The sequence below is a fragment of the Poecilia mexicana genome, unplaced genomic scaffold (genome assembly GCF_051168715.1).
Source record: "Poecilia mexicana isolate PSO_F unplaced genomic scaffold, ASM5116871v1 scaffold_4, whole genome shotgun sequence".
NCBI lineage: Eukaryota > Metazoa > Chordata > Actinopteri > Cyprinodontiformes > Poeciliidae > Poecilia > Poecilia mexicana.
Window position 1 is genome coordinate 28,628,799 of NW_028263373.1, and position 26,918 is coordinate 28,655,716.

The 26,918-nt window shown below is 40.2% G+C and overlaps 1 protein-coding gene across 2 annotated transcripts; it reads right to left on the bottom strand.

Annotated features, from left to right (window-relative positions):
* Positions 1 to 1,159: 1,159 nt before the first annotated feature.
* Positions 1,160 to 26,380, bottom strand: reps2 (RALBP1 associated Eps domain containing 2). 2 transcript variants are annotated; one of them, XM_014992946.2, is made up of 19 exons: positions 25,570 to 26,361; positions 19,203 to 19,326; positions 18,373 to 18,521; positions 17,074 to 17,182; positions 16,866 to 16,972; positions 16,630 to 16,771; positions 16,474 to 16,537; positions 15,348 to 15,519; positions 15,217 to 15,276; positions 14,940 to 15,018; positions 13,761 to 13,835; positions 13,172 to 13,220; positions 12,292 to 12,428; positions 11,958 to 12,019; positions 11,789 to 11,878; positions 6,788 to 6,874; positions 6,545 to 6,681; positions 5,731 to 5,836; positions 1,160 to 2,195 (listed from the first exon to the last, which is right to left on the bottom strand). In XM_014992946.2, the coding sequence occupies exons 1-19, from the start codon at positions 25,747 to 25,749 to the stop codon at positions 2,127 to 2,129; spliced, it is 1,998 nt and encodes a 665-aa protein (XP_014848432.2). In that variant the 5' UTR covers positions 25,750 to 26,361; the 3' UTR covers positions 1,160 to 2,126. The 2 variants fall into 2 exon arrangements, 1 of the variants encoding a protein (XP_014848432.2); XR_001418970.2 differs by lacking the exons at positions 1,160 to 2,195; positions 5,731 to 5,836 and having other exon boundaries at positions 6,788 to 6,882; positions 25,570 to 26,380.
* Positions 26,381 to 26,918: the final 538 nt, after the last annotated feature.

Below are 26,918 nucleotides of genomic sequence, written 5' to 3' on the forward strand. Positions count from 1 at the left end.
TAATGCAGCAGATAAATATTGGTTATAGTTTTTTTAGGAACAGCAAGCTGTTAGGCTCATTCGTTCACTCCGACTGAGCAACGAGCAAGCGCTACATTGTCCGAAAAAAACAAAACATCCACCTCCTAACCGCTTCCTGTCGTCTTCGTAGTTTCCGCCGGTGGTGACGTCTGGTTGTTGCTCACGTGACTCGTGGGGTGCGAAAATAGTGTTTCCATTATAGTTTTGCGAAATACATCTATTTCGATACCGTTGAAAAAGCACCCGCTTTTTTCGATAGAAATTTTTAATCGAAAACGTTAGGGTTTTTTTTTACGTGTGTGCGTGCGTGTGCGTGTGTTTCCGTTAAGCAAATTTATTTTCGTAATTAACCATAATTTGGGCAATATTATGGTTAATGGAAACGCATCTTTTTTACTTTAAATTTGTGAACACTGTAAACTGTAACGTTGTAATTAATTGAAATAGATAAGTGAATATAATTTGACGTTGGTCAATGTTTTGCTAACAATTAAGCTAGGTCCAGTGAATTTTTGGGTGAATTACAATGTCGACTTTAATCGAATAAATTAAGTGGATTTAACCCCTTTTTGACATAGTTATAGTAAGCAGTTGGTTTAAATAAGTTAAGAACCTTTTAGGTAAGAATTTTTTAAAATTTGCTTCATTTGAAGTAATGTGAAAGGGTACGTGACAGGATTTATCACCACCATAAATTAAAAAAGTGAAAGCCCCTAATACATACAAATTTAAATATTCCTAAAAATACAAACTATTAATCTTTTAATAACCAATTTTTAGGTTGGTTTTAACAACTAAAGAGACTACACATGAAAATTAGCTCATTTTAGCTAAATTGGGCACAGTTACGTTGTATGATGTTGATTAATGTCTCTTGACAAATAAATACATTTGAATTTGAAAATTTGAGTTTTTCATAAAATGTTTGCAGCTCACAACTGCTTTTGAAACTATATCCTCCACTGCTTGTGGTTATAAATACTAACAGAAGAAAACTCATGAGATTTATGTCAGAATAATCGTTTTAGCATCTGATTGGAAGCTCTTGCTGGTTCTTCCAACATCAGCGTTGTTCGGAGTAACGAGTCAGATTTACACATAAGCTTTGCAGCAATAAAAAAAAAGGATCAGTCAAGCATTAAAAATAGACATCTTTATTGACTGTTCTGATTTGCATCTTGTCGGTGCATGACTTCAGGTTATTTTCACAGTCCAGTTCACAACATCTTAGCACACATGCAGTAACAGACATGCCAACATGGAGCTCACCAACTCCTCGATCATCCTGTGAATCAAACAATTAATCGCAGAAAGCAAGCTGTAGACGTGGGCTCAAACGCATCTACCGCCTATGGAATATCGTCAGGAGGAGTGACAGTAAAACTGGCATCAAAGTTCAAAAATTACAAGAATAGATTAAAAAAGACAATGGTTTAAATCAAAAACAGCAACTTTTCAAGTGAATTGTGCAGATCTGATAAAAATCAGTTAACATTCTTCAGTGTGTCGTTCTGCATTTTAGTCTCACATACTCAAGTTTTGGTTGTTTTGTTTTTTTTGCCTACATCTTTTCCCGCTGTATTTATATTTTTAAGACGGAAAATTGAATCTGTAGCACCTTTATCTGCTTCATATGATGTATACTGGGACTAATGTGATGCCCCGTGAATTTAAAAACACAAGTTGTCGTGATCGCCAAAGGAAATGGACATTCAGACTCACGGGAGTGTGTGCAAACTACTATATGTGCTGCAAACGTTTACATGTAGAAACTAACAGGACATCAGAAAGGAAAGAATAAGTTAGTCGTCATATTTTACATGTGCTGACATACAATGATTTAAAAAAAAAGGACAATTTTATTTTTTCCTTCACATCATTAAATCTAATAGTGATTGGGTTCGGGGATTCCTGATTAAACAAGGATTCCCCGCTTTTCAACAATTCAATTTTTGCTTCTAAAATGTCTGAGCCCTTTGAGATTTACATCGTGTTTATAAGAAAAACATAAACGTCAGCTTCAAAACGTTGCTCTCTCTAACCGAATCTGAGCCGATGCGTTTTGAGGCAAATGCCGGCGACCCCAGCCGGACCTCAGGGACCCGTCACGTCGAGGCCAGGGGCCGCAGGAGCTCCAGCTGGGACTCCAAGGTGACTCTCTCCTGGTGAACCACCTGCAGTCAAACACAAGGAAGCACGAGCTCTGATCAAGTTCACACAGAACAAAAGTTCCACCTCGGGCACGTTTACCCTTGTTTGCTCTGTTTACCATGGTGACGACAGGAGGGAATACAAAAGGCTGCCTTGTTTGTTCCCTCATAAACCCACAGGGTTGAACAAAATGGAAAAGTAACACTGAGCCAAAAGCTTAATTTGATGTGATGACAAATGTAATGTGGCGGTGATATCAACAATCTGACCCTGTCACTTCTTTTTACACTTGCTTACTCGAAAAGGAAAGCATGCTCACCTCCAGCAGTCACTTGACCAGAGGTGGGTACGTAGCATTAGCTTAGCGTATTTTTGCTCTAGTGAAAGTAAAAAGTAACAGCCCAGGAAATTACTCAAGAGTAATTGAGTATTTGGTAAAAAAAACAAAAAAGTGATCAAAACATCAATTAATATCTAAAACGTACATCATCAGATGGTCCAAAATGTAAAAGTTACTGGGAAATGTTGGTATTTTGAAAACCAAAATGAAAGTATTTCATGTAAATAACAATTACAAAATAAAAATCAAGAAAAGGAGGCATTTTTTCCCAAATCAGTTTCTTTCAATGTAAAACTTCTGAAACATTAACAAAAACTGAAGATGGGTGTCTGTATCTGGTGAATGTTTGGTTAAAAATAAGTTTGTTCGTCATTCTGGTTACTAGTGCAAATATATTCGTTCACTTTAAATCAGATAAAACTGACTTAAAAGTAACTTTTCAGCAAGTTACAGGCGCTTGCTTTAGGTCAAAACTTCCTTAACATTGACGAAAATGCCAGATCGTTTCACTTATGACGTGGGGAAAAAATATTGTCACAAATAAAATAATCTACCAGTGGAAATAGTACTTTTTCAAATCAATATTAATGAATTATTTACTTACATCAAGCTCCTAGATCTTGCTTAAATGATACTTGTATGTTAGTATATTTGAAATGCAACAAACTAAGGTATTTGCTCTAGAAACTAGAGTAAAATTACTTTGTAAGATTTTGTGTTTTTGCAGTGTGATTACCTGACCTTTGAAGGCAGTTTTTTTGCAAGGAATTTTACTGAGGAGAATGAGGTCAAATGTCGATATTTATTTGCAAAAAAATTTTTGTAAACTATGTGATTTCACTCCAATTTGTGACCATGCACTAACAGCTATCGGTCCACGTAAAATCCCATAAATAATGTGGCTAAAAAGTGACAAAATGTGGAAAAATTTACACTGTAAAAACCTGTCTTTATTACAAAAAACTACTTCAACCAGAGAAAATCCCCGTGACATGAAGAATATAAAGTAGTCGAACACCCGGAGATGAGATCGGATACGTTCCGAGTTCAAACGCCGAGGGGATCATGGATTTGTCGCGAAGAAAGAGTCCAGGGTGGGTTCCCTCATAATATCTCCACACCTGGAATAAATTATGAAGTGAATCTGGAATATTTGCTGCATGTCCAGCACCAGCCGACTTTCAGAGAATACCGACCCAATCTTTCTGAGTGAGTATGTGTCTCATAAACGTTATTGGTTGTCGCTACGCGGAATGACGTAATATAACTACTTCCTTCTGCGAGGGCCGTAAAATGATCCCACTGCAAAAGCACGAAACCTAACCAAGAATTTTTGGTCCAGTTTCTAGTGCAAATATGTCAACACACTGGAAATATGACAAAACTAACTTACAAGAAGCTTTTCAGCAAGATATTTGAGCTTGAGTCAATGATTCCTTAATATTGATGAATAAAAACTGGTTCCAATGGCAGATTATTTCACTGATTACACAACATTGTTCCCTTTTTAAAAGTGAAACAATTGGCCAGTGGAAGCAGCACTTTTTCGTTAATATTAAGGAATTATTGACTCAAAACAAGCTCATATATCCTGCTGAAAAGCTACTTGTAGGTTATTTTAACTGTACTAAGATAGTTGCTCTAGAAACTGAGCCATAAATACTTTGTAAGGATTTGCACCGTAAAGTCAGACATAAAGCTTTCTCTCCATCCTGCAGTGTCCCTGCAGTGGAGATGCCTGATGGGCCCCGGCTCTAATTTGGAGAGGACAGTTGTGCCGGGGCCCGTTCGGTATTCCAACAAGGCCCGGCTCTATATAAAGACACGTATGCCTTTCTCTGCAGAATTCCTCGAATGCTTTGGGGACGCAGTGGAATTAGAATGAGCGTAAATCATACCCAGGTGACCTTTTGAGCAAAACCGAGAACCTGATTATTAAACCGCTTAAACTCTTGGAGGAATCCAATTAAATCTCAAAAAAAAAAAAAAAAAAAAAAAAGGAGAGGAGTGCCTGTTGCTCGCCCCTCTCCTCTTTTGTGTTCCCCAGCCTCTGTCGTAAAGAGCGCCGCAAGGTTTCGCTCTCGGATCGCTTACAGGGGAAATGACAGGCATGCAGCATGTGTTGGCAGAGCGGCCGTGTGTGCCACAGGCAGATCCCTAACGCAAACAGCCGAGTCTTTGCCATTCGTTCTGCTGTGAGTGAGGGCCAGAGAGGGGGCAGAGAGGTCGGGGTTCAGCGGGGTGGGAGTGGGGGGGACTTTTCACCGATTTGGACCGGTGGGAGTGCTGGCTGTCGGCTGAAAACCAGGAGGATTCACACAAACAGCGCGGCGCCTCTTGTGTCCGTGGGTAAACCAGGGTGTAAGCCTCTGTCCCTGTTGTTGGATTGAACTGTCAAGACTCAAACGTCACTGCCTTTAAGCTCCCGAGGGAACGGTTTTCCCATTCCGGGTCTCCCTCTACGCCACCCCGCGGGAGGCGGAGGTCTTGGAATGTCGTCAGGTTCACATAGATAAACGCACACTCCCCTTAGCAAAGCTCTCCGTGGGTAACCACTGATCCCAGGGCAGATTGTTTGTCATGAAGGAGGCAGAGACTTTTCTAAACTCAACTGGAAATGTTTTAGGTTAGCGATGCTTATGTTACAATACAAAATACTGATTTTCATTACCAATAAACGACAAACGTTCCTACTATGGTCAGGGTTTACGTAGGAAACAGAACCAGAGAGGGATGGAAGGAAGAAAGAGAATGAATGAAGGCAAAAAGAAATAAATGAGTAAAGAAAAAAAAAACAAAAGTAAGAAAGAAAGAAGGAAAAAAACAGGGGTGGCAGAGAGGTTGGACAAAAAGAAAAAAATAGAGAAAGAGAAGAAAAAATTGACAAGGAAATAAAGGGAGGAAGGAAGGCAACAAAACAGGAAGGAGGAACAAGAAGGAATGGAAGGACTTTAGGGAGAGATGAAGTATATGCATTCCCTGTTTAATTATGTTAAAATATGTTTTTTACTTTATGCCGTTATGTTCAAATTACTATAATTTTTTTATTGAATTGAAGTATATGAGTGAAAAAATAGACAGACAAGGAAGAAAGGACACAGCAGTTAGAAAATAGGATGAAGAAAAAAAATGTCTTTTCGTTATTGAATTTTCTTTTCGTTGTTGTCTGGAGTGTGCGGTAACCAAGGCGACCGCAGGCTGAGCGAAGCGGCTCTCACCTTCAGCTGCTGCTGGAGCTCGCTGTTGAGACGCCGCAGCACGGCGTTGGTCTCCCGGTTCTTACGGATCGCCATCTGGATTTCTCTCTTCTGTCGGGACAGCAGCCTGACGGAGGGATTAGCCAGATTTATTAGCCTTTACACTCCACACTCTCCAGGTACAGAAGTATATAAAAAGTCACTTTAATCAGTTTGGAAATGGAACGAATCGTTCCAAACGTTGCGCAGTAAAAGCGCCGTATCTGTCTGCAAGCAGTCAGCGTTGTTATTGATAGCCGCCGTCTACTTTACAGGGACACACATGCTAAAGTCGTTATGTCTTTCTTTATCAGATAAAGTGTCCATTCTGGGTGGATTACATGGATTCTCCCACGTTACACAACCGAGTGTGGACATATCCAGATTCCTGAAAACATTGTCCCAGTACACAAAATCCCCATCAGTTAATGAAGTACCTGCAGCTTATTAAAACCAATTATCTGCATTCGGAAAGCAACCATCAAACTGACTGGTAGCCATGGTAACAAGGTGTGTTTATATATATATATATATATATATATATATATATGCACACAGGAATAGTTTTAAAAAAAAACAACAAAAAACAAAAAAGGTATAATTTTCCTTCCACTTCACTATGAGCCAGAAACTTTAAATCCCAACTCACACTGAATCTGTGGTAGAAACGTGACAAAATGTGGAAAAATCGAGTCGTGAGTCGTGGAAGGCAAACGTTTCGCTACCGCTTCTCAAACTTCAAACTTCTGCCTGATTGAATCGGGGAAAGCGTCAGAATTGAAAATCCGTCACTAACTTTTGGCTGGTTTTGGCAGGCGGTAGGAACGGCATGGCAGGGGGCGGCGCTCCGGTCTCCAGGTTCTGGCTCTCCGGGTGGTACTTCCTCCGAATCGGCTTTTGTGGCGCCTGACCGTGAGGCGTGCCGGAGACGTCCTGAAAAAAATAAAAAATTAAAAAATAAATCAGCTCCTCCCAGCTGAAACACAACACTAAGATACACAAACCAGTGCAGTCTCTTTTTATGTTATTTTTTTGCAACCTGTTGGGAAGCGCTTCCTAGGTCTTCAGAACTCAGTCCAAACCTGGAGGCCGGACCCTGCTCTTCCAGCTTCACGCCGCTCTCCTCCTGTAACCCTCCCCCCAAAAAACACAGAGGAGAAAGCAAAATGATGGAGGGACTCTTTCTGCAGGACGGGAGTGTTGATGTCATGATAGGGTAAGACGACATGAGAGCGCGGCTATAAAAGAGGCAGGATGAAATGCATCTGCTCCGACCGGCGGTAAGTCAGCACCTTCCCTGCAGGATGGGGGTGCGGGGGTGAAAGACCGGGGAGGTGATGTACTGCTCTCCAGGAGCTTTGGGGAAGGAGGGCAGCCATGATGGATTAACTTACTTTTACTACACCTACTTGCTGCATTTCAGCCATTCTTCTCTTGCAGACGCAATGTTTGATTTATCGCCACCTGTTTTCAGTTAGCAGAGGTTAACAGTGCAGAAGTGTAAAGAAGGGCCTCACGCGTCCTACTTCTTCATTTCTTCTCTTTCCGAGGGCGAGTTCATCTAAAGCGCGGCTGTCACACTCAGCTGTCAGTGTTGATGAACCCGTTAAAGCAAGATAAAAAAATAGGTTTTTTTTTTCCACATCTGTTAAAACTGTCACCACGTCGTGTCGTCATCATACGACACAATCTGTGAAAGTTTGAGCTCCACCGCCTCCTCCCTGAGCTGCTTCGCTCCCAGTCAATCAACCTTGTGTACGCACTCAACAACGTATCGTTGCAGAAAAAACAATTATCCGCCGTTATCAGTGGTCATGATCCCAACTGGACTGAGCATTCAGAATGAGAAGTCACCCGGAGGTGATTGACAACGCTAAGACCCGCCTCCTGGCTCTGATTGGTTGTTTCTGCTTAGCACTGGGAGAAGGCAGAGGAGCGTGATTTTTTTTCACAGATTATCTGTCTCATGACATACTGACTGTTTCAACAAAAATGTAAAACATATACAAATAAATACTTCTTCCCTCCAGGAATTTGTGATTTTTTTAATGATTTTTCTTTGCAGTCAAAATGACTGATTTTATGGCGCTACTTTAGAAATATGCGCAGGGAATTTTGTGATATGTTTGATGGTTAAATGTGTGTTTTTTTTATTGCTCTCCACATCGATCTCAGATTATAAACTGACTTCAAGTAAGGCTGAGGCAGCGGTGTAGTAGAGGTAAAAGGTGCTGCCACCTACAGGTGGAAGTTAGCATCACTTTAATCCAATGTTTGTTTTTTTTTACAATTTTTGTTCCAGGAAATTAGTAATAAACTAAATTATGCATCAGTATGAAAAAATCTGATTCTTAGTGAATTTCCACAAAAATCATTAGAGACTGATTTGCACACAGTTGTTATCTTGTGTTTGTGTTTCTTCCAGAATCTAGAGGACCATGTGAAGAGCGCTGGCGGGCCGCATTCGGCCCCCAGCCCTGGAGTTTGTACTTGCAATCTAAAGGTTCAGTTCTGCTGCCTCCATTTTAGACCTGGCTGAAATTCTCAAAAGGTTTTAAAAAAAACAGACTCTGCTCCTAAACACACCCAAGAAACCTCAAGAAACATTAAGCAGAGAATGCAGCCGACTCTCCCACTGACTGCATGTGAAACACGACCGCAGCCTGGAAACATTTTAATGCACCGGAGCGTTTGGTGCAGTAGCTGCGGAGCTTTATTAGCCCCAGGGGCAGCATGTGGGGTCGCCTCAGTTACAGGTCACAGCCGCTGGCTGTGCCGTCACTGTCACTTTGTGAGAGGAGTCGCTTTTTAAAAAGCAGCCGAGGTCAGCTGGACTAATGAGGTGCAAAAACCAAGAGAGCTCCTCCAAACTGAAGAGGATTAAAAAAAAAAAAGTCTGCTTCACATAACACCTTGCTCCCTCAACAGCTACAGATTTTTCCCCGTTTCAACCAAAAACCTGAAGGTGTTTGATGCTACGTTCCTGCATAAAGTGAATTTTGAAGGAGGAAAGAAGTTTACAGACAAAAATTCTGAAAAATGTGACAAAGATCCTTATTTAGCCCAGAAACTCCTAAATAAAAAACCAAAAAAGCTATCTTAGTTACAATGGAGTATCAGGGCCATAAAGAGAAGAAAACTAAAATAAAATTACAAAGATAAGGTCATAATATTACCAGAATAAACTAGTACGATAATAAAGTGTTATTCTTGTATCATTTCATCCTTATTCTCGTAATTTGATGATGTTTTTATTTTCTTGGTGTGGCTTTAATACTCTGTCATAAGAAGTCGCACTGTAAAACTTACAAAATCCCACTAACTATTTCTAGTTTAGTTTCTAGTGAAACATTTTCAGTACACTTGAAATGAGAAGACTAACTTAGACGTAACGTTTCAGGAAGATATGATAGATTGTTTAAGTCAGTATTGTTAAAAAAAATAAAAGTAAAGTAGTTCCACTGGCAGATTATTTCACTGCTAGCATGAAATATTTCTTGTTATTAGTAAAATAATCTGCTGGTGAAATTAGCAATTTGCTGAAAAGTTACTTGTAAGTTAGTTTTGTCCTATCTTAAGCGTACTGAGAATTTGTTAATAGAAGAAACTGGAAAATAAATAGTTTGTAAGATTTTGTTTTACTCCAATGCACCTTTATGGAAGTGCAGTTTGCCCCAATTCCTGTAGAGGGAGCAGTCAGTCTGTGGTATGTGATCTGGGTACACGAAGATCAACTTTGACCTTTTCGGCCTGCATCCAAAATGAAGTGTGTGTGTGTGTGTGTGTGTGTGTGTGTGTGTGTGTGTGTGTGTGTGTGGGGGGGTGTGTGTGTGTGTGCGTGTGTGTGTGTGTGTGGTGTTAAACCAACAATGATGTTTTTCCTTTCGTTCAGTCCAAGCTGATTGGACTGAATGAGAAGCAGAATAGAGCAGAACAAAGGAAGGTTCTGGATGAAACCCGATGAGAGGACATGGAACCAGAGATGGAACACAATTGTTTAGATTCATGGTCCAACTTCAGTCCAAGTGCATTTTCAAAGGCATCAGAGTTCTGGACACACTTGAATCAAATGAGCGGGCCCGTCACCAGGCTTCTGCACAACATGAGGACATTCTGAGAGATGATTCAGGCGTGTTGGAGTAGACATGCATTTAAAGGTCAGTTGTCAAGGATTTAGATCAAGGCGTATTTATGTTTTAGAGAGGCCCAAAGTCCAGGCCGAAATTTAAACAGAAAAGAAACGGTTTTTCTACAGAGTATGGACCCAAGAGGGTTTGCTCAGTGCACTTGTAGGATGTTGTAGGAAAATGTTAAAAACCTGGAATCAATTTCCTTCCACTTCGCAATTATGCACTACTTTGTGTCAATCTGTCACATGAAATCCCATTAAAACACTTTGAGGCTCTGAGTGAAAAAATGAGGAGGTATAAATATCACTGAATGACACTGCGAGGTTTCATCTTATCAATCGTCTGCAGTTGAAAAGTGTGCAAACTTGACGACATTAGGAGTCCTGATGGCCAAATCCGACCGCTTCAGGATCGCAGCGTCTACACAGCGGGACAATAAAAGTGAATAAAAATGACGAGAATAAAGTCATTTCATCCAGACTGTTAATCTTTAAAGTGACCATAACTCAAAATAATATAAAAATTAAGTCAATAACAAGAGAATAAAGTGTTATTATGAGAATAAAATTAGAATAGTATACCTTTATTCTCATAATATTATGACTTTATTATCATATTTTTATGGTTTTATTCTTGTAGTTTTGTCTTTTTTATTAATATTCCATTGTACAAACCTGTTGGTCACTTTAGAGACCTGGACGAAATGTTAAGGAGCTTTAGAAAGTATGGACTGGACTTTTTTTTTTTTTTTGAATAAAGGATTTAGTATGACCAAACGTGAGGCTGTAAACTCATCAGCACCTCTCGGATTTACCTGCTTGTTTCCCACATCTCTTATTTCCCTCTGAGGATTCGGGGCCCGGGGCCGGTTCGGGTTACAGTTTATCTCACCAAGTGAAAAAAACCATACACACACAGCGTACAAGAATCTGTGGGATAATCCGCTGCGGCTGGCTTTTATGAAGCTCAACGTCAGCTGCACGGTGGAGGAGCGAAGCCGTCTCCATGGGAACTAAAGAAAGTCGGGATTAAATGAGACGAACGGAGGCCGCAGCCTGTACGCTTCACAATGGGGAAAAAAAAAAAACCCGGAGAATGATGGAAAACACGAGCGAGCGGATGGGATAAACAGATGAGGCCGCGCTCGCCGATTGACCCGGGGGAAAAATTTATCTGGGGTTATTCGTCTCCTAAACACTGAAGAAATTTATGAAGCCAGTTACGATGATGTCAGGCAGCCTGAATCTCAGGTGAGTAATGGGTAACTCATTTGTTGCCTGGCGTCTCCTGTGGTTTGGTATGCCGGGGTGAGGAGTGCTGACTTTAGCCAAGACATGAGGCGATCATCAGCAAACATGTTTAATAAAATATCCTTAAAAAGTAGATTTCAGTAACTCAGCTTAAAAAAAAAAGGAAATCAAGTATCCAGATTAATTACACACAAAGCGGTAAATTTGATGATTAAGGCTCACAACTAATACACAAAATCATACCAAGTATTTTGATCTAGCTTTTACTTCAATTATCTTAGTAAATTTGAAATAAGACAAAACTTATTTACAAGTGACTTTTCAGTAAGATATAGGAGCTTGATTATCGTTTAATATTGATTTTAAAAGTACTAGTTCAGCTGGTAGATTTTTAACTAAGTTATAAGTGAAATAATCTGCCACTGGAACCACCACTTTTTATTAACTTATAACCAGCTCATATTTCTTGCTGAAAAGTTGCTTGTAATTAAGTTTTGTCTCATTTCAAGCGCCAAGATATTTGCACCAGAAACTAGACCAGAAATATTTGGTAAGCTTCAGTGTTTTTGCCGTGCAGAAACAGGTTCCGGTTCCGTTTGCTCCATTTAAAAACAAAACCGAATCCGGCTTATTGAGAAATGAGGTCTTTTGAAAACTCACCTCTTCTCTAAAGTGACTGAAGTCAGCAAAGTTCGGCTGCTGAACTTTACTCTGGGAAGCTTGCTCCGACACCTTGAGGAAATGAGGAACCTGAAAAGAGAAAATGTAATGTTCTGATTCAAAAAAAAAAAAAAAGAAAGAATCTCCACATCGGCACCGAGGAACTCACTTGTGTGGCCGACGGTCTCGGAGGCAGAGCTGGAGGAGGCAGCAGCCATCCGCTTTTCACCCCTAAAAAAAAGAAAAAAAACCAAAGAGCTCAGCTCCACATTCAAGGTCTTTGTTCTCAGGACGCAGGATTAAATAAAACATCTATTTCACATCCAGAACCTGACTTCCACCTATCGGAGCAGTAAAAAAAATCACCGCTTCTGCTTTTGTCCCCTCAAAAGGAGAACTGCTGGTGAAAACCTGACGAGTCGGGCATAGTGCGGCACAGGGCCGCTTCGCCTTCCGCGTGTCGGCGGGGGGAACATTGTGGGCGGAGCCAGGTGAGGCCGTACCTGGAGCGCCCTGCTGGAAGAGCTTGTTGAGGTCCAGCGAGGAGGCCCTGGAGTGGGTCTTCTGAGGGCGGGGCGGAGGCGTGGGCGGCTCCTCCGCCTTCTTTATGGCGTCGTCGATGGAAGTGCTGGAGTACGACCTGCAGGCGGACAAATGCACAGCCGGACGACGAGTGAACCTACAAAATAGTCTCAATAGTTTCACCAACAAGTGTCTGGATGGCCTCAGATTGAACTAAATCGTCTTTTAAAGGGGCAGTAGTAATTTTATAGGACAATCAAGTAATTATGTTACCTTCAGTTGTTATAAAAATGCTACATATTGGTGAAACATTGCTTAAAACAAATTTGACTTTGCTATTTAACGTCTTGAAATTGGAATTCTGTCTCTTTAAGTAGCTTTTACTCTTAAAGAGACAGGAGCTCTTCACAACAGTGTTCCTCCATTAAGGCTTTAACATCGTCCTTCAGAGCATTTGACTAAGAAGTCGCTCGTATAACGAGACCTGCACTTCCACCGGGTGTTTGCTATTTGTTGCTGCCGCTAGTCTGGAGGAGCTACATGGAAGGCGGCGCGTGGTGAGCGCTCTCTGGATTGTTAAAAGCTGCAGACCTCTGCTTCAAGAGTGCTTACCAGTCAAATCAAAGTCGTTTTTATCTGTACGGTGCCAAATCACGTCAATATGAAAAGACGTTCAGTAATATTTAACTGTAAGAAGGACTCGCTGAATGCAGAGGCAGCTATTTGTTGATATTTTAACAGTTTGGTAATGGGTTTCATCAATAGATTCTGTTGTGGTTATAACACGACAAAAAAAAAGTGGGAAAAAGTTCAAGCGTGTTTCTTTTAAAAGTTCAACCATTTTTCTAATTTTCTCGTTACCTTTGTCTTGTTTTTGTTCTCATCTGCGGGTCTAATTCCTGATGCGGCTCTGAGGCGACATGAAACAGAAACACAGCGGTGACACTTTCAGTTTCGGTTAAGTGCTTGTTAATGAGAAGCAGTTACTTTGCTTCAGCCACCAGCCAAGCGCTCGGGTTAGGCAGCTCAGTCAAACCTGCTCATAATCAGCACTAATAAATATAAGACGTATCGGCAAAATGCTTCCATAATGGAAAAGTGATGCCTCCACTGGCAGATTATTCTCACTTGTATTAGGAAAATTTCCACATGTTGTAAGTGAAATAATCTGCCAGTGGAACTAGCACTTTTTCATCAATATTAAGGAATTATTGACTTTAAAACAAGCTGCTGTATCTTGCTGAAAAGTTACTTGTAAGTTAGTTTTGTCTTATTTCAATTAAACTATATTTACACTAAAAACTAGACCAAAAAATACTTGGTAAGATTTTGTTTTTGCTGTGTAACTCCCCTGCCCCCCAAAATTCAATTTACAGAATATTACATATGACTAATATTTAACAGTGTTTAAAGAAAAACCCTGTGTTGTTTTTTTTTAAGTCATTATTACCTGGCTTCTCAGGAAAGGCTCCCAGCCGTAGAGTGGGTTTCTCTCGAGACGACCCCAAATGCGTCACGCTCCCGTCTGCAGGGATGGCGAGACAAAATAAACCCTTCATCAGCTCAGTGACGAAATGACGGCACATTTTTTTGTGCACTATAAAATACCGATCAGGGTTTTGCAAGCATAAATCATTGATTGAACCATTCGTTTTTAAGGGTTGACTGATGAAATAACCCACACAGCTTCAATGGTTTTCTGGCAAAATTTTTAAATAAAACTCAGTTTTAAAATTATTCACACCGATTCACAAATCTGTTGCTCAGATCTGGCAAGTTCTTACAACTCAATCGCTATGACTGGTACTCAATCAATAAGAATCTATATCGACATGTTATCAATATGTCTGATGGAATATTCAATAAATTCACTGAACTCTGATCCAGAATCCACCCACCCACCCACCCACCCACTCACTCACTCACTCACTCACTCACTCCTTGGTTACCTAGCGACAATCTGTTTAGTAACCTGTGCAAGTTAAGATTTTACCACAGTTCATAAAAGCTTAAAAACAATAAATGGCAAAGAGTAAGAACTATGGGCACGCCACCAGTTTGGCAGCATTTTAGTTACTTAAAGCAACAACAACAATAATAGTAATAATAATTGTCAATTGTTATGACCTTTCATTTTTGTGTTTTTTTTTTGGTGAAACAAAGTACTTTAAACTGCCTTGTTGCTGAAATGTGCCACACACATAAACCTGACGGACTGACTACAACCCATTTGTTGCTTCTGACTTTCAACATTTCTCATCTAAAGCTTGAAAATAAAAAAGGAAAATAAAGCTCAGAAAAAGAACAATAAAAATACCAGTTTGCAGCTCTTTCAGTAAATCGGACAAATTTATTCAATTTTAGATGAACTCTTATATTTTCTCTGATAAAGTGAATTATGCACATTGACTGCAGTGAACAATCACAGTGGTAGAGAGGGTCATCAGGGCTGACTTTCCCTCAAAACAAACAAACAAAAAAACATGGTAGTTAACATGTCTGCAGACCCCACACATTCTGGACACAAACCATGTAAACATTTACAGAGCTTTTTTTTTTTTTTTTTTTTTTTTTGCCAAATCCAGTCTCTGAATAATAATAAAAAAAGAACATTTCAGACAATACTTACCTTGAATAAGGGATTCCTCTTGCAGATCATGTTTCCTTGAGGCCAGGGTTGGGTCAAGCCTTGCTACGCTGTTTGGATCCTAGACAAAGAACAGGACAGATGCCTGACAAAACCGATAGTTCTCTCTATGTGCAGTGCATTTAAGGAACTAAAAGGTTTTTCTCCCTGGAGCCAACATGCTGCAACCCACACTCAGAATCTCCTCTCTTAAGCTTGCTAGTGCCCTCTACAGGCCACACTTCAAAAAGAAAATCTGCATCCTTAAAAAGTGTTTTACCTTTACCACCTGACAGGACCTTGGCTCTGCATCCTCGAAGACAATCAGAGGCTCCGAACTCTGCAGGCAAAGTAAAGTTTAAAGAGCTCCGCGCGGGACGAGAGCCGGACGTCGCAGGGAATCGTCTCTACCTCGGGAGTGTCGGGGATCCGCTCGTCTTGGTGCTGATCTGGCACCGGCTGCAGGGTCGGGGGGAGGCTCTCCGGGAGCGGGTAGCCATTCTTCCGGGCCACAATCAGGTGAAAGGCTATGCAGAACTCGGTGAAGGTCAGTGCTCCGTCCCGATCCACATCGCTCAGCTCCCTTAACGAGAAAGACGGAATGGAAAGACTTGGAAAGACGAGAAAAATCACCTGAAACTTACAACTGTTAGCTTCTGCAAAGATACTGAGGACTGAAAGTTTATCGTATCATTTATCATTCAATTTTGATTTATTGTTGTCACAATAAATTGCAATTAATGATGTTTAAATAAAACCCAAAACTGTCCGTATTTTCGGGATTGAAAATTTAACATTTTTTCCCCCCACTGTTTGTTCAATGACAATATGAGTAAATGCCAAAACATTTAAAAATATGATTAAATGTGTGCAGCTTAATGACACAAATCACACTTTTTATGTGACTGGTGTCCTAAAAAAAGTGTATTCCAAATGGGAATGTCTTTCAAGAGCATTATTTATGTTTTTAGCAGATATAATTTGCTGCATCATTTCAACATATATCCACATATATAAAGTTAAAACATAATTTTCTTATAGGAATTACTAAGCAGAAACGTAAAAAAGAAAAAAAAAGAATCCCAAACAACAAAATAAAAGTATCAATTTAAAGTTATTTACACATGTAACCCTGAATTTTTTTGTTAAAAACCCAAAATGAAACACCCAGTAGTTCCTCACTTGCATCATTCCATGATTTAACTCCCACAACAGAAACCTACGTTCTCTGACCCGTCTGCTGTTCTCCATGATGCCTAAATCTCTCATATTTTGTTAGGATTAAAAGTAAAAGAAAACATGCAACCTCATTCAGATGCAATGAAGCAGGAATGTGACAAAATGTGGAAAACGTCTAGGGGCTGCCGATCCTTTTGCCAGGCGCTGAAACGAGTTTGAGGAGGACGAGTGCACTTCCTGTCCTGACACTTTCTAAACCAGGGCTCCGTGTGCCTCAGGGGCCAAACTCAGCTGACACACACACAACGTGACCTCAAGGGCAGAGCAAGGACAGGCGGTGCGCTGAGTCAGCACTCACCAAATGTGGGAGAGCTCCAGGATAGGCAGCTTGGATTTAGTGAAGAAGTTCTTCGCTACGGCTCCTAAAAAAATAAATAAATAAAAAAAGCAAACGAGAGACAATAGAGCCTCGTGAAACGCTTTTCAGACATAAATGTTTGGTTTTAGTCCATACCTAAGATTAGAGCCCCCAGGTCGGGCTGGAGGGTTTTAAACTGGTTGGTGTAATAGTCCAGCTGTTCCGCTGTGATCCTCCAGGGGTCGTCGTCAGAGTAGCTCAGCGTGGCCGGCTGGTTGAGTCTCTCTGCAGAAGAAGCCTGAGCAGATGTGTGAAACTGTGAAGTCAAACTTCACAGATGCCATAATGCTGCTATTTAAAAGTGAAAAAAAAGAGGAAAAAACGGACTCTACCTGAGCTACGGCTGCATGTTCGGCAGCGGGTTTGTTCACATAGTGGCCGGGCGAGGAGTGCTGCTCCAGCTGAACGATCGACCGCGACGAGAGTTTGCCGTCGTAGGCTGCAGGACGAGGAGAGGAAAAAAAACAAAAAAACAAAACACAGAAACCGACTGATTGCACACGTCTGATAGAAAGAAACTTTAGAAGAAAGCTGTCTCACAGATCTGCGCGTCCACGCCGTTCCTCTGCTTTGAGTACGGGTAGCTGCGATACGTCAGAGGAGAGCGAGGTGGCGAACTGCACGGTGATCGAGGTGGAGACCACGGCTCCTTCAACCAGAAGCAGCACAAAACACTGAGTGAAGATTCCCCTCGTATGGTTCACTTTAGGATATTTTTCTAGTATTTTTATCGGCCAACATTAGCCAGGCCGATAAAACATATCGTATCAGTCCGATAGCCGATAATAACAACCGTTTTTAATTAACATCTTGTTACAGTTTGTGTTCCTGGAGGGGGAGGAGCTTGACCGTGTCATATTTGTGACTGTGATGGTGACGCAGCGGAGGATTGTGGGTGTTTTCAAGTGAAGCAGAGAAAGCACTGTAAGCGGTGTGTTTAGTTTTACACAGGGTCAAAAGTGGAGGGATTTCTAACATATCGTCGCCTTCCTAACATAATGGCTTAACTATTTTTTGGACTAAATATTCTTTTGGCAAAAAAATAAATAAAAATAAAAAATTACTGAACACTGCAAAAACACAAAATCTTACTAAGTATATTTGGTGTAAATTTCTTAGTAAATTTGAAATAAGACAAAACTAACTTATCAGCAAGGCGTAGGAGCTTGTTTTAAACTAGAATTCCTTAATATTGATTAAAAAGTTCTAGTTCCACTAGCAGATTACATCACTTATTACAAGACATTTTCCCCATGTTATAAGTGAAATAATCTGCCAGTGGAACTAGAACTTTTTCAACAATATTGAGGAATTATTTGCTTAAAAAAATTCTAAAATCTTGCTACAAAGCTACTTGTAAGTTAGTTTTGTTTTATTTCAAACATACAAAGAAATTTGTACTAGAAACTATCTGCAAACATACTTGGTTAACATTTTGTGTTTTTGCAATGAGATGAAACTGGGTCTAGGCAATTTAAACAAACTCGACCACAATGATGACTGATAGCTTTCAGTAAGCTTATGCATATTCACTACATTGAGCCTATATGTATAATTTTGACCCTGTGTAGAGTGGAGGAAGTCTAAACTTACACAATAAAAGACTTGTTTTAGAAATTTATTCAAATCTTAAAAAAAGAACAGTTCAAATCCAGCCATAAAACACAAAATTGACATCAGCAGGCTAGCTTAAAAGTCTTTTACCCCCCCCCGCCCCCCCGATTTGGCTGTAAAACAGTTCAGATATAAAGCAGTAACGATTTTAAAGTCATATGTTGTTGATTGTAAATATATCTGTGTTTGGCCGTCATCGGCAGTACGTGTTTTATATTCGCTTACAGGTTTCTTGTCTGCATTGGCCTCCAGGTGTCTGAAGGAGCTCCTGTCCGCAGCGTTCCAGGCCACAGAACCAGACGGCGCCCCCTGGGGGTCGGAGGCAGGAGGAGCCGGCTCATTCTTAAGCCCAGCGAATCTGGGCAGAGGTAGATCTGCAGAGACAGCGTCAGCAGGGTTCGGACACATTTCCCCACAGCAAAGTTCAAGCACTTTCAAGGTAGGTTTTCAAACTTTTCCAGCCCAGCACCAAAATTTAGAAACAAAAATAATACAAATGAACTAAAGGAGACAGTTTCAATTCACTATTACATGAAATCGTTTTTTAAATATTATTAATAAAGTCTTTTGGTAGTATTCCACATTCTACAGCAGGGACAAGATAAACTAAAATATTTAAAACGTTTTGAAACGTCTCACATTGAGAACAAAAAATTAACAAAAAATCCCTAATTTAAATAATATAATTTAACGTATAAAATACAAAACAACATTTATTCCAATTACACAGATAAATAAGTCACTGAGCCGTTAGGAATAATAAATATTCACTATTTTGAACAAATTGGGCTGTTTATTGATTTCCTGTGTGTGTGTTCATTTCCCCTTATAATCCAGAAATCTCTGTGATGCTGCAAGGAAAACACCCTCCCTCTGCGGTCGGGGTGCGACTGATTGCTCGCTATTTTCAAACGAGGGCAAACCCACTTAGCGTTCGCCAAGCAACTCCCCCTCTCATCCAGATTAGACCGAAATCCCGCCACGTTAAGATAATCTCCTGATCCCCTTTTGCTCCCGTAAGACGCCTTCTCTCTCGGAGCGACAACAACACTTACTGCCGGCTATGCTCTCCAGGCGGACGGGCAGACCGGACTGGGCGGCCGCTAGTAGCTTCAGGGCGATGTAGAACTGGGCTGTACCGAAGTAACCCAGGTGCTTTGCGCCACACACCTCTGTCACCTGGGAAAGACAGAAATAATTATTATAATAATAATAATAATAAAGACAATTCAAATGAAAACAAAATGGAGTTTTTAGCATAAATGCTTGGGCAAGCATACCGTGAAAAGCATGTTTTTATGCTTGGCTATCCCGTAAAAACTACAGTATACCATATGTATGTTTGGACGTATACGGTATGTATGGCTAGGGATTTGTGGTTATTTTAGATTGGGATTAAATGAAGGGGTAGTTAAAAACTACAGGCTGTGGAAGCAGAATAAAGGCAGAGCAAAAGGTGTGTGAGGGATAAGCAGCGCAGAGGGATCGGTTTATGCTGCACTCTCATGATTAGAGGGACAATGGCCGCTTTGAGGGGAGCAAAGAAGATTAGGGTGTATGTAGGGCGGTCAAGAAACACTAAAACACTAATGACTAAATGTCTTTTCATAGTTTTCATGTAAGTACTTCAGCTCATTAAAGAAATTTTCATTTCAGAAAAGAAATAATAAAGAAATAAAAGCATAATCCATAACTGTTCACAGCAACCTAAAAAAACCATAAACTTCTAATTTTTCCTCCTTGTTCCAGAATTCTATTGTAGCACAAATGACGGACAATAATGTGCATTTTTGTGATTGTTGAAGACTTCCCAACAAGTGTTTGAAATAACCCCAGTCTGTCTGAAAACTGAAACCAACTTTTATCACCAAAACAAACAGAAAGGCATATTCAAGGGCATCCATTTTCTTGTGGTAACAACAGATCAACTCTAGCTCCCTCGCTACATAAAACTTAAATTCATCATTAGAAATAACTTTTAAAAAAACTTACTTTAACAAAATTCTTCCTAAAAAAACATTTTACAGAATTACTGCTTTCTTTCTTTAAACTTTATTTTTATGCAAAGATGAACAGACAGTTTGTGTTTCCTGCCTAATGATGTTAAAGGTCCGGCTGAGTACAGGACTGCCCGAGAGATTAATTCTGCTTGACCTGCATTGTATTCATACAACAGCTTTAAGAGTACAGGGCATCCAAAACAAGTCAGAAGCGGAACACACAGCGGAGGCCAAGTCTCTCTCTGTGTGTGTGTGTGTGTGTGTGTGTGTGTGTGTGTGTGTGTGTGTGTGTGTGTGTGTGTGTGTGTGTGTGTGTGTGAGAAGGACTGATGAGGAGATTATTTGAGGAGCGACGGCTGAGGCCTTGACAAACCAGACTGACAAGTCCCTGATGTGTCCTGAGGTTAAACATATTCATGGCAGATGGCACAACGCCAACGTTTTAGTTCACTTCTTCTTCCCTTCTAAATGTTCCCCAGCAGTTTGGTTCTTACATTTCCATCACTTTATTTTGTTGTCCATAAGCCTTTTGTTTGAACAGCTAGTGCTAGTTTTGGCTGATTCCGAACTACAATACAGGAAGATGTTAGAACAGCATTAAAATTCGTCTTAGTTTTGCTGTCATGACATGAGAGAGTGGTCACTGCACGACGGCGATTTTCTGTTGTTTTAAAATAAAAATAAAAAGATTACACCTTATATTCCAAGCTAGCTTTAGCATCTTCTATTAGCCAAAGAAAGGCAGTTTTATTTATTTGTAGCACCTTTCAGCTGGTACGTAATTATGAAAACACTACACAATGTAATACAACACATCAAACCATTAAGCTAAGTGCCACTATTTTACTGTGCTTAATAAGATATTGACTTAAATGCTAATATCTTGTGTTAGCTCTGTCCGTTCTGATGAACATTTGCACAAGCTAGCTGCTCAGGTGGCTCCTTCTCCTGTTTCGACAGCCAACCAATTTAAAAATAATTTACTATAGTCTACTGCAGTAAAATGGCTCCCAATGAATGAAATCTACCAACAGATTTCCTTGAGCTAACAATCGAGGTAACAACTGCTCAACTGAGCAATTGTTAGCTCAATTGAGCTAACACCCAGCTAACAATTGAGCTCTTAAAAAAACAAAAACAAACTTGCTGGCAATTATTCGTTGTCTCAGTCTTCGAATGTTTAAGAACAAGAGAATGAAATGGAAGTAGGCTGGGATTAAATTTCAGGTAGGAAGTTGAACAAATTAGCTAAAACTTCCTCAAAATATCCATGTCCTCACATGCTAAGCCTCACGGAGCTTTTCATATAAGATACATGTGTAGAAAGCAGCTTTAGATTCTTATTCTACTCATAACCAAATACTGGCATTAAAAAAAACAACTTGCAATTCTCACCCATGTATTCAAACACAAGGAAATCATTACATTTTTCAATGAAAGAAATGCTGCAAGCTGCCAGAGACATGCAGCATTGTCCTTTTCCGCCTCCAAAAACTCAGAGGGAAGCCTTTTAAACACCTTTATTCAGCTAAAGCCCTTAATTGTTTTTCAGACTAAGCTTTTCCATTGGCAACCACACAGAAGGCATAAAACAGCATATGTTGCAGAACTTAAAACAAACCTCCTGAATTTCAGCAGGAATCGTTCAGTCTTTTAATTTCATCAACATGTCTCTTCTCAATATCAGTGTAGAATTTGAGAAGGGAGCTAAAGATTAGGGTGCCATTGTTGTAATGCCAATAAAGAGTTTTCCGATTTTTGAATGAGATGGGTACAACTAATTTTTGACATCCTGTTTTGTATTAAAATATACATGAAAACTGATTTTTATTTATTTATTTATTTTAATTAATTAATAGTTTTCAGTAGGGTTTTACAAAGTTTGAAGTGATGTCCTAGTATTAGAAAGAAACATCTTGGTTTAATGAAAAATAATCCTGGGATTAAATGCATGGCACAATTACTCTGAACCTTTAAGGAAGTAGTATTATGTGTTTTCCAGCCACTTAGTATCATTTCATACCACAATCAAGTAACTATGTATAAAAATGCTCTACATGTCAAGTATCATGTAAAAGAAATTTGACTTTGTGATTTCATGCCTTGAAATTGGGCCTCTGATTCTTTAAGAAGCTCCTGCTCTTTCTGAAACTCAACTTTCGGGAAGTCATCACAACATGGCTCCTCCATTAACCCTTTAACCGCTTTACCAGCGTTTCACTGAGCAGCAGCTCCTATAATGAGCTCAGCAGATGTGCAGTTCCACCAGGTGTTTGCTAATTGCTGCTGGCTAGTCTGAAGGAGCTGAGTGGAGGAGTCACAGTGGACGGCCGATCTGTGAGGCGGAAGCTCTGAAGCTTGCAAACTCCTCAGAGGAGGAGCTACATCCTCGAAGGCGGAGCTAGACCCACCCAGGTGTTTTGCATTGCTGAATGGTTGCCATGGAGACTAAGGGACTTCTCAAACATGCATGAAAGCATCAAGGCAACACTCCAGACCTGTTTTATTAGGGAATAACATTACAACATGATGCAAAGCTCAAAAGAGTTGATTTTACATCATGCTACCGCTTAAAAAAAAATTTCAATATTTTTTGTGCATATTTTCCCTCCAAAGAAGTACCGTAGATAAGATAGAAGGGTCCCCTTTACACTTATCTTTTGACCCCTAGCAGAGGTCCAAGTTGTATTTTGGAAACTGCTGGAACTGATTGACTGCATAAAGACTTACTGATGCATATTTGAGCCAAGCACAGCAAAAGGATCAAACCACCAGTACTAATCTCACACCTCATTCAGTCGGACCAGTTTGGCAGCTGTTGATCTGAACAACGGTATTTTATCTGAACATGCCTTGGAGCGCGCACACAAACACACACACCCTGGCCGTTATAAATGTTATGTTGCCCTGATGAAATGCTTTGGGGATCTTTTGTCTGGTCGGAGGTGAAAATAATGAAATTACTTCAGCCAGCAGCAGCGGGACCCAAAGTCCGTCTGCATGTCGGCTCGTTTCCCCGCGGCGGGAGGGAGTGTCATGCCTTTCCACTTATCAGCTGTGAACACGAGTCGGACAGAAAAGATCCTTCCTCAGTAATCTGGGTTGGCGTAGTGCAGCAGTCATGAAACATTCACACAGGATCTGTCAAAAATGGTTATTTGTTTATGTCCTAACAGAGTATTAAATATTTATGTAAAACTATACATGCAAACTGGGCGTTTACATATAGGAGGAAGTAACCCTCAGCGACACGATGAGAAAAAAAGAATGCACCGAGTCCAAGAATGATCCTGCAGGCATCCTGCAGCAGGGCCGAGTGGCGGCTCAGAGGGCTCTGTGTCAATCACCCCCCCTGCACTCTGCCGCACCCCCGGAGAGGTGGCGGCTTTCCAGGCCGGACAGGAAGGAAGCGAGCGCAGCTCTGTGCCAAACTTCCTGACACCCACACAGACACACAATGGGAGTGTCGGCCCTTTTGGGACAGAGTGTGGGCATGAAACGGCAGCGACATGCTGCGTTGTGTTCATCAGGGCTCAGGAACATTTTTTATTTATTTATTTTTGTTTCTGTGATGGCTCAGCAAAAGGATCTGATGATGTGTTTAAACCAAGGGATCAGGCTTTAAAATTTGTCTTATACAACATCAAAAAATAAGTTGGGTAAACGACAAACAAGATGTGATTTTTGCTATTTAAAAAAAAAAAGACTTTTTGTGATTTTTAGTGCATTAGAATAGTATTTACATCCCTTGAACTTTTCGACACATCATGTGACAACCATAAACTTATGTTTGTTTTTCCTGTTACAAATAAAACTGAAAAGTGTTGCAAGCTCTAAATATCATGTCACTGTATCATGTACCTTTATTGCTCATAACAATGAGCTACAAACTTATTCTCATGCAACAGAATGAGTTAAAACCTCAGAGGTCAAAGTTTTATTTTTCTTTAGCAGGAAGAGTAAAGTTGCTCAGTGTTGATGGGAGCAAAAAGCGCAATCCTAGAGGAAAATATGTTCACCTCCCAGCAGGACAAGGATTTAGATCAAAACGTAATCATTTGTTAAAATGGCCCAGTTAAAGCCCAGACCAAAATCCAATAAGGAATTTGTCAAATAAATAAATAAATAAAAATTGATGCTTAGAAATCTGTCTCCGTCTGATGTTTGTGGACATCAACTCCATTTAAAGAAGAATGGTTAACGATTTCAAGACACGCAAATTAGCTAACAATTGTAAATGTGACTTTGAAAAGCACACCACACTTTTCAGATTTGTTTATGTGTAACAAATTTCCAAAGTCATGTAATCATTTTTCTTTCACTTTACTTCTATGGTTATCAATTGAACTGGTCTGCCACGTGTGATGACGATGAAATACAACAAGGTGTGCGCTTGTAATGTGACAAAAAGTTTGGGCCTTTACACAAATTTCAAAATCATAAATGTTACATTTGATATAACATAAGGCTGTGAGCATCAGTCTGTGCAGCTCCCAATAACAACATGACAGCAATAAATTTCCATGGTCAATGTTCTCTGAGATGGTTCATTCAACAGAAGCAAGCTTCACATACAGAGCTGTGAGAAATTGCAGGCATTAGTGGAACCTCTTAAAGGGACAGAAGCCCTGATTCCTATAGCTGATACCAGTATCAGCTCAGTCCAGACCCTCACACATGCACAATTAGAGGTAAGCGATACCAACTTATAGTTTCATCATGATATTTTGCGGTACTGTTGTGATAACGATAAAATTGACAAGTACCGTTTATTGCATTCTTTTTTTTTTTTAGGTAATTGTATGACTGTGGATGGGTGTCACAACAATTACAGCCCCACAAACACAAACAATGCTCTTGAAAATCATTCCCATTTGTCACGTAAATTGTTTTTTAGGACACCAGTCACGTAAAGAAATGTGATCTGTATTACTACAGCCCATAACTCTATTTATTGGTATTTATTGATGCTTTCGTTGAACAAACAATGGGAAAAAATAGTGAAACTATCAATCCCAGACAATACGTTTAAAAAAAAAAACAAAACAAAAACTAAAGTTAATTGGAATTTATCAACAACGAGGAAACAAAATTCTTATCGTGATAAGAAATTTATCTTGATAAATGACAAAAGACCCGATAAATGCCCAGCCCTATGCAGAATCGCCTTCAACATCACAAATTAAAGCAAAAACGTAAGGCCTGAACATCTGACTGCGAATTGAGAGGAGCAGCTGATAGTGAAGACATTCATCCAGATGCCTGGCTATGATGACAGACTGGGCTCCTCGATTGTTTCATCACCTATAAAACCTACACTGATACTGAGCGCATAGCTTGCCATCATGTAACAGAGGAGAGCTCCGGGCTCCTCTCGCCAATGCAGCCGCAGCCCCTCTCACCTCCACATGTGATCACTCACTTTATGCAGGGATTCTGGAGGTAGCTGAGACGCCTTGAACAGCTCCGCCACTTTGCTGGACGACAGCTTTGCCGGAGCGTCAGCCTGGCACAGAGCGTGGAGACCTGAGTAATACCTCTGCTCATGTTCGGTCAGGGAGATCAAACTGGCCCCAGACGCCGCAGCGGATTCCTGATCCATTCCCGGGGGTGACGCATGGAGGGATCCGCTGGGGGAAGCGCTCACTCTGCGGGCGAACAGATCAATACATCCTTCCTCCAAGTAAGTGGCTCCTGTTTGGCGAACAACGGAAGGTATCAGCACCAAACAAGAGTGATTCCCCGTGAAGACGCACCGCCAAGCTGCTGGCTCGGCTTGGGTTTGTCCACTCCCACCGCCTATTGTGGCCGATTGTAGCAATACCGCTCTGTGCCTCAAGGGGGCGACAGAGCACAGCAAATAAATGTCCGTTTTTATTTTTTTCCTCCGACAACGTAAGGATTTTTTTTTTTTGCTCTGCTGCCATGGTACACATTTTAAAGTGTATTAATTCATAATAGTACTGTGTTTGACGTGTATTTTCACTCTGATATGCAAAGAAAATATGAAGGACGATAGAAATAATTTCTTCATGTTGTTCCCCTGATGCCCTCTGAAAAAAATCTATATGACTTAGTTTAAGCAATTTTTTAAATTATTATTATTCATCGTTATATTGGCTTGTTTATTTGCCTTTCCCCTGCACAAAGTCATAGAGATACTTTTGTTTTTGTGTATTTTTGTTACATTAAAAAATGATTATTGGTCATGTCTCTCTTACAGTGGCAACCCCCAGAAAAAAATAATAGTTTTAGCCACACCTAAATAAACAAACAAATATATGTATACCTTGCTATGACACAAGCTTGATTCTCCAGAGAGAGGGAGGCAGTGGGGTGACCAACTGCTTTATGTAAAAAAAGGGGGAAAAGTCATAATTCTTAAAATTAAAAATAATGTGGTATGTAACAGATGCAAATTGATTCTATTAGCCAGATTGTTGGTATGCAGTCCACTATGTCATTGTAATCATAACTTAAACAGAAACAGAACCTGCAATATAGATTTTAAGAGGAAACTTGAAAACTTGTCAAACTATAATAATTTAAAGTTTGCTAACTAACGAACCATTATTTTCTAAAAGATATTTTGTATTTTGTACGTAATTGTATTCAAACACTGAGAGCGAGGAGAGAAGATGAGTCACATGTGATCATGAAGGTCGCTGGCTGGAGCCCACCACACTACACCAAACGAAGATTGGTGTATGAATGTGTGTGTGTGTGTGTGTGTGTGTGTGTGTGTGTGTGTGTGTGTGTGTGTGTGTGTGT

What these genes read in the sequence shown, in the direction of transcription:
- reps2 (XM_014992946.2), bottom strand. Translation starts at nt 25,749, where the DNA reads ATGGATCAGGAATCCGCTGCGGCGTCTGGGGCCAGTTTGATCTCCCTG. An exon ending in CCTGGAGAGCATAGCCGGCA is followed by an intron (nt 18,522 to 19,202) that starts GTAAGTGTTGTT and finishes CTGTCTCTGCAG; the next exon opens with ATCTACCTCTGCCCAGATTC. An exon ending in GGATCCCCGACACTCCCGAG is followed by an intron (nt 15,277 to 15,347) that starts GTAGAGACGATT and finishes CTTTGCCTGCAG; the next exon opens with AGTTCGGAGCCTCTGATTGT.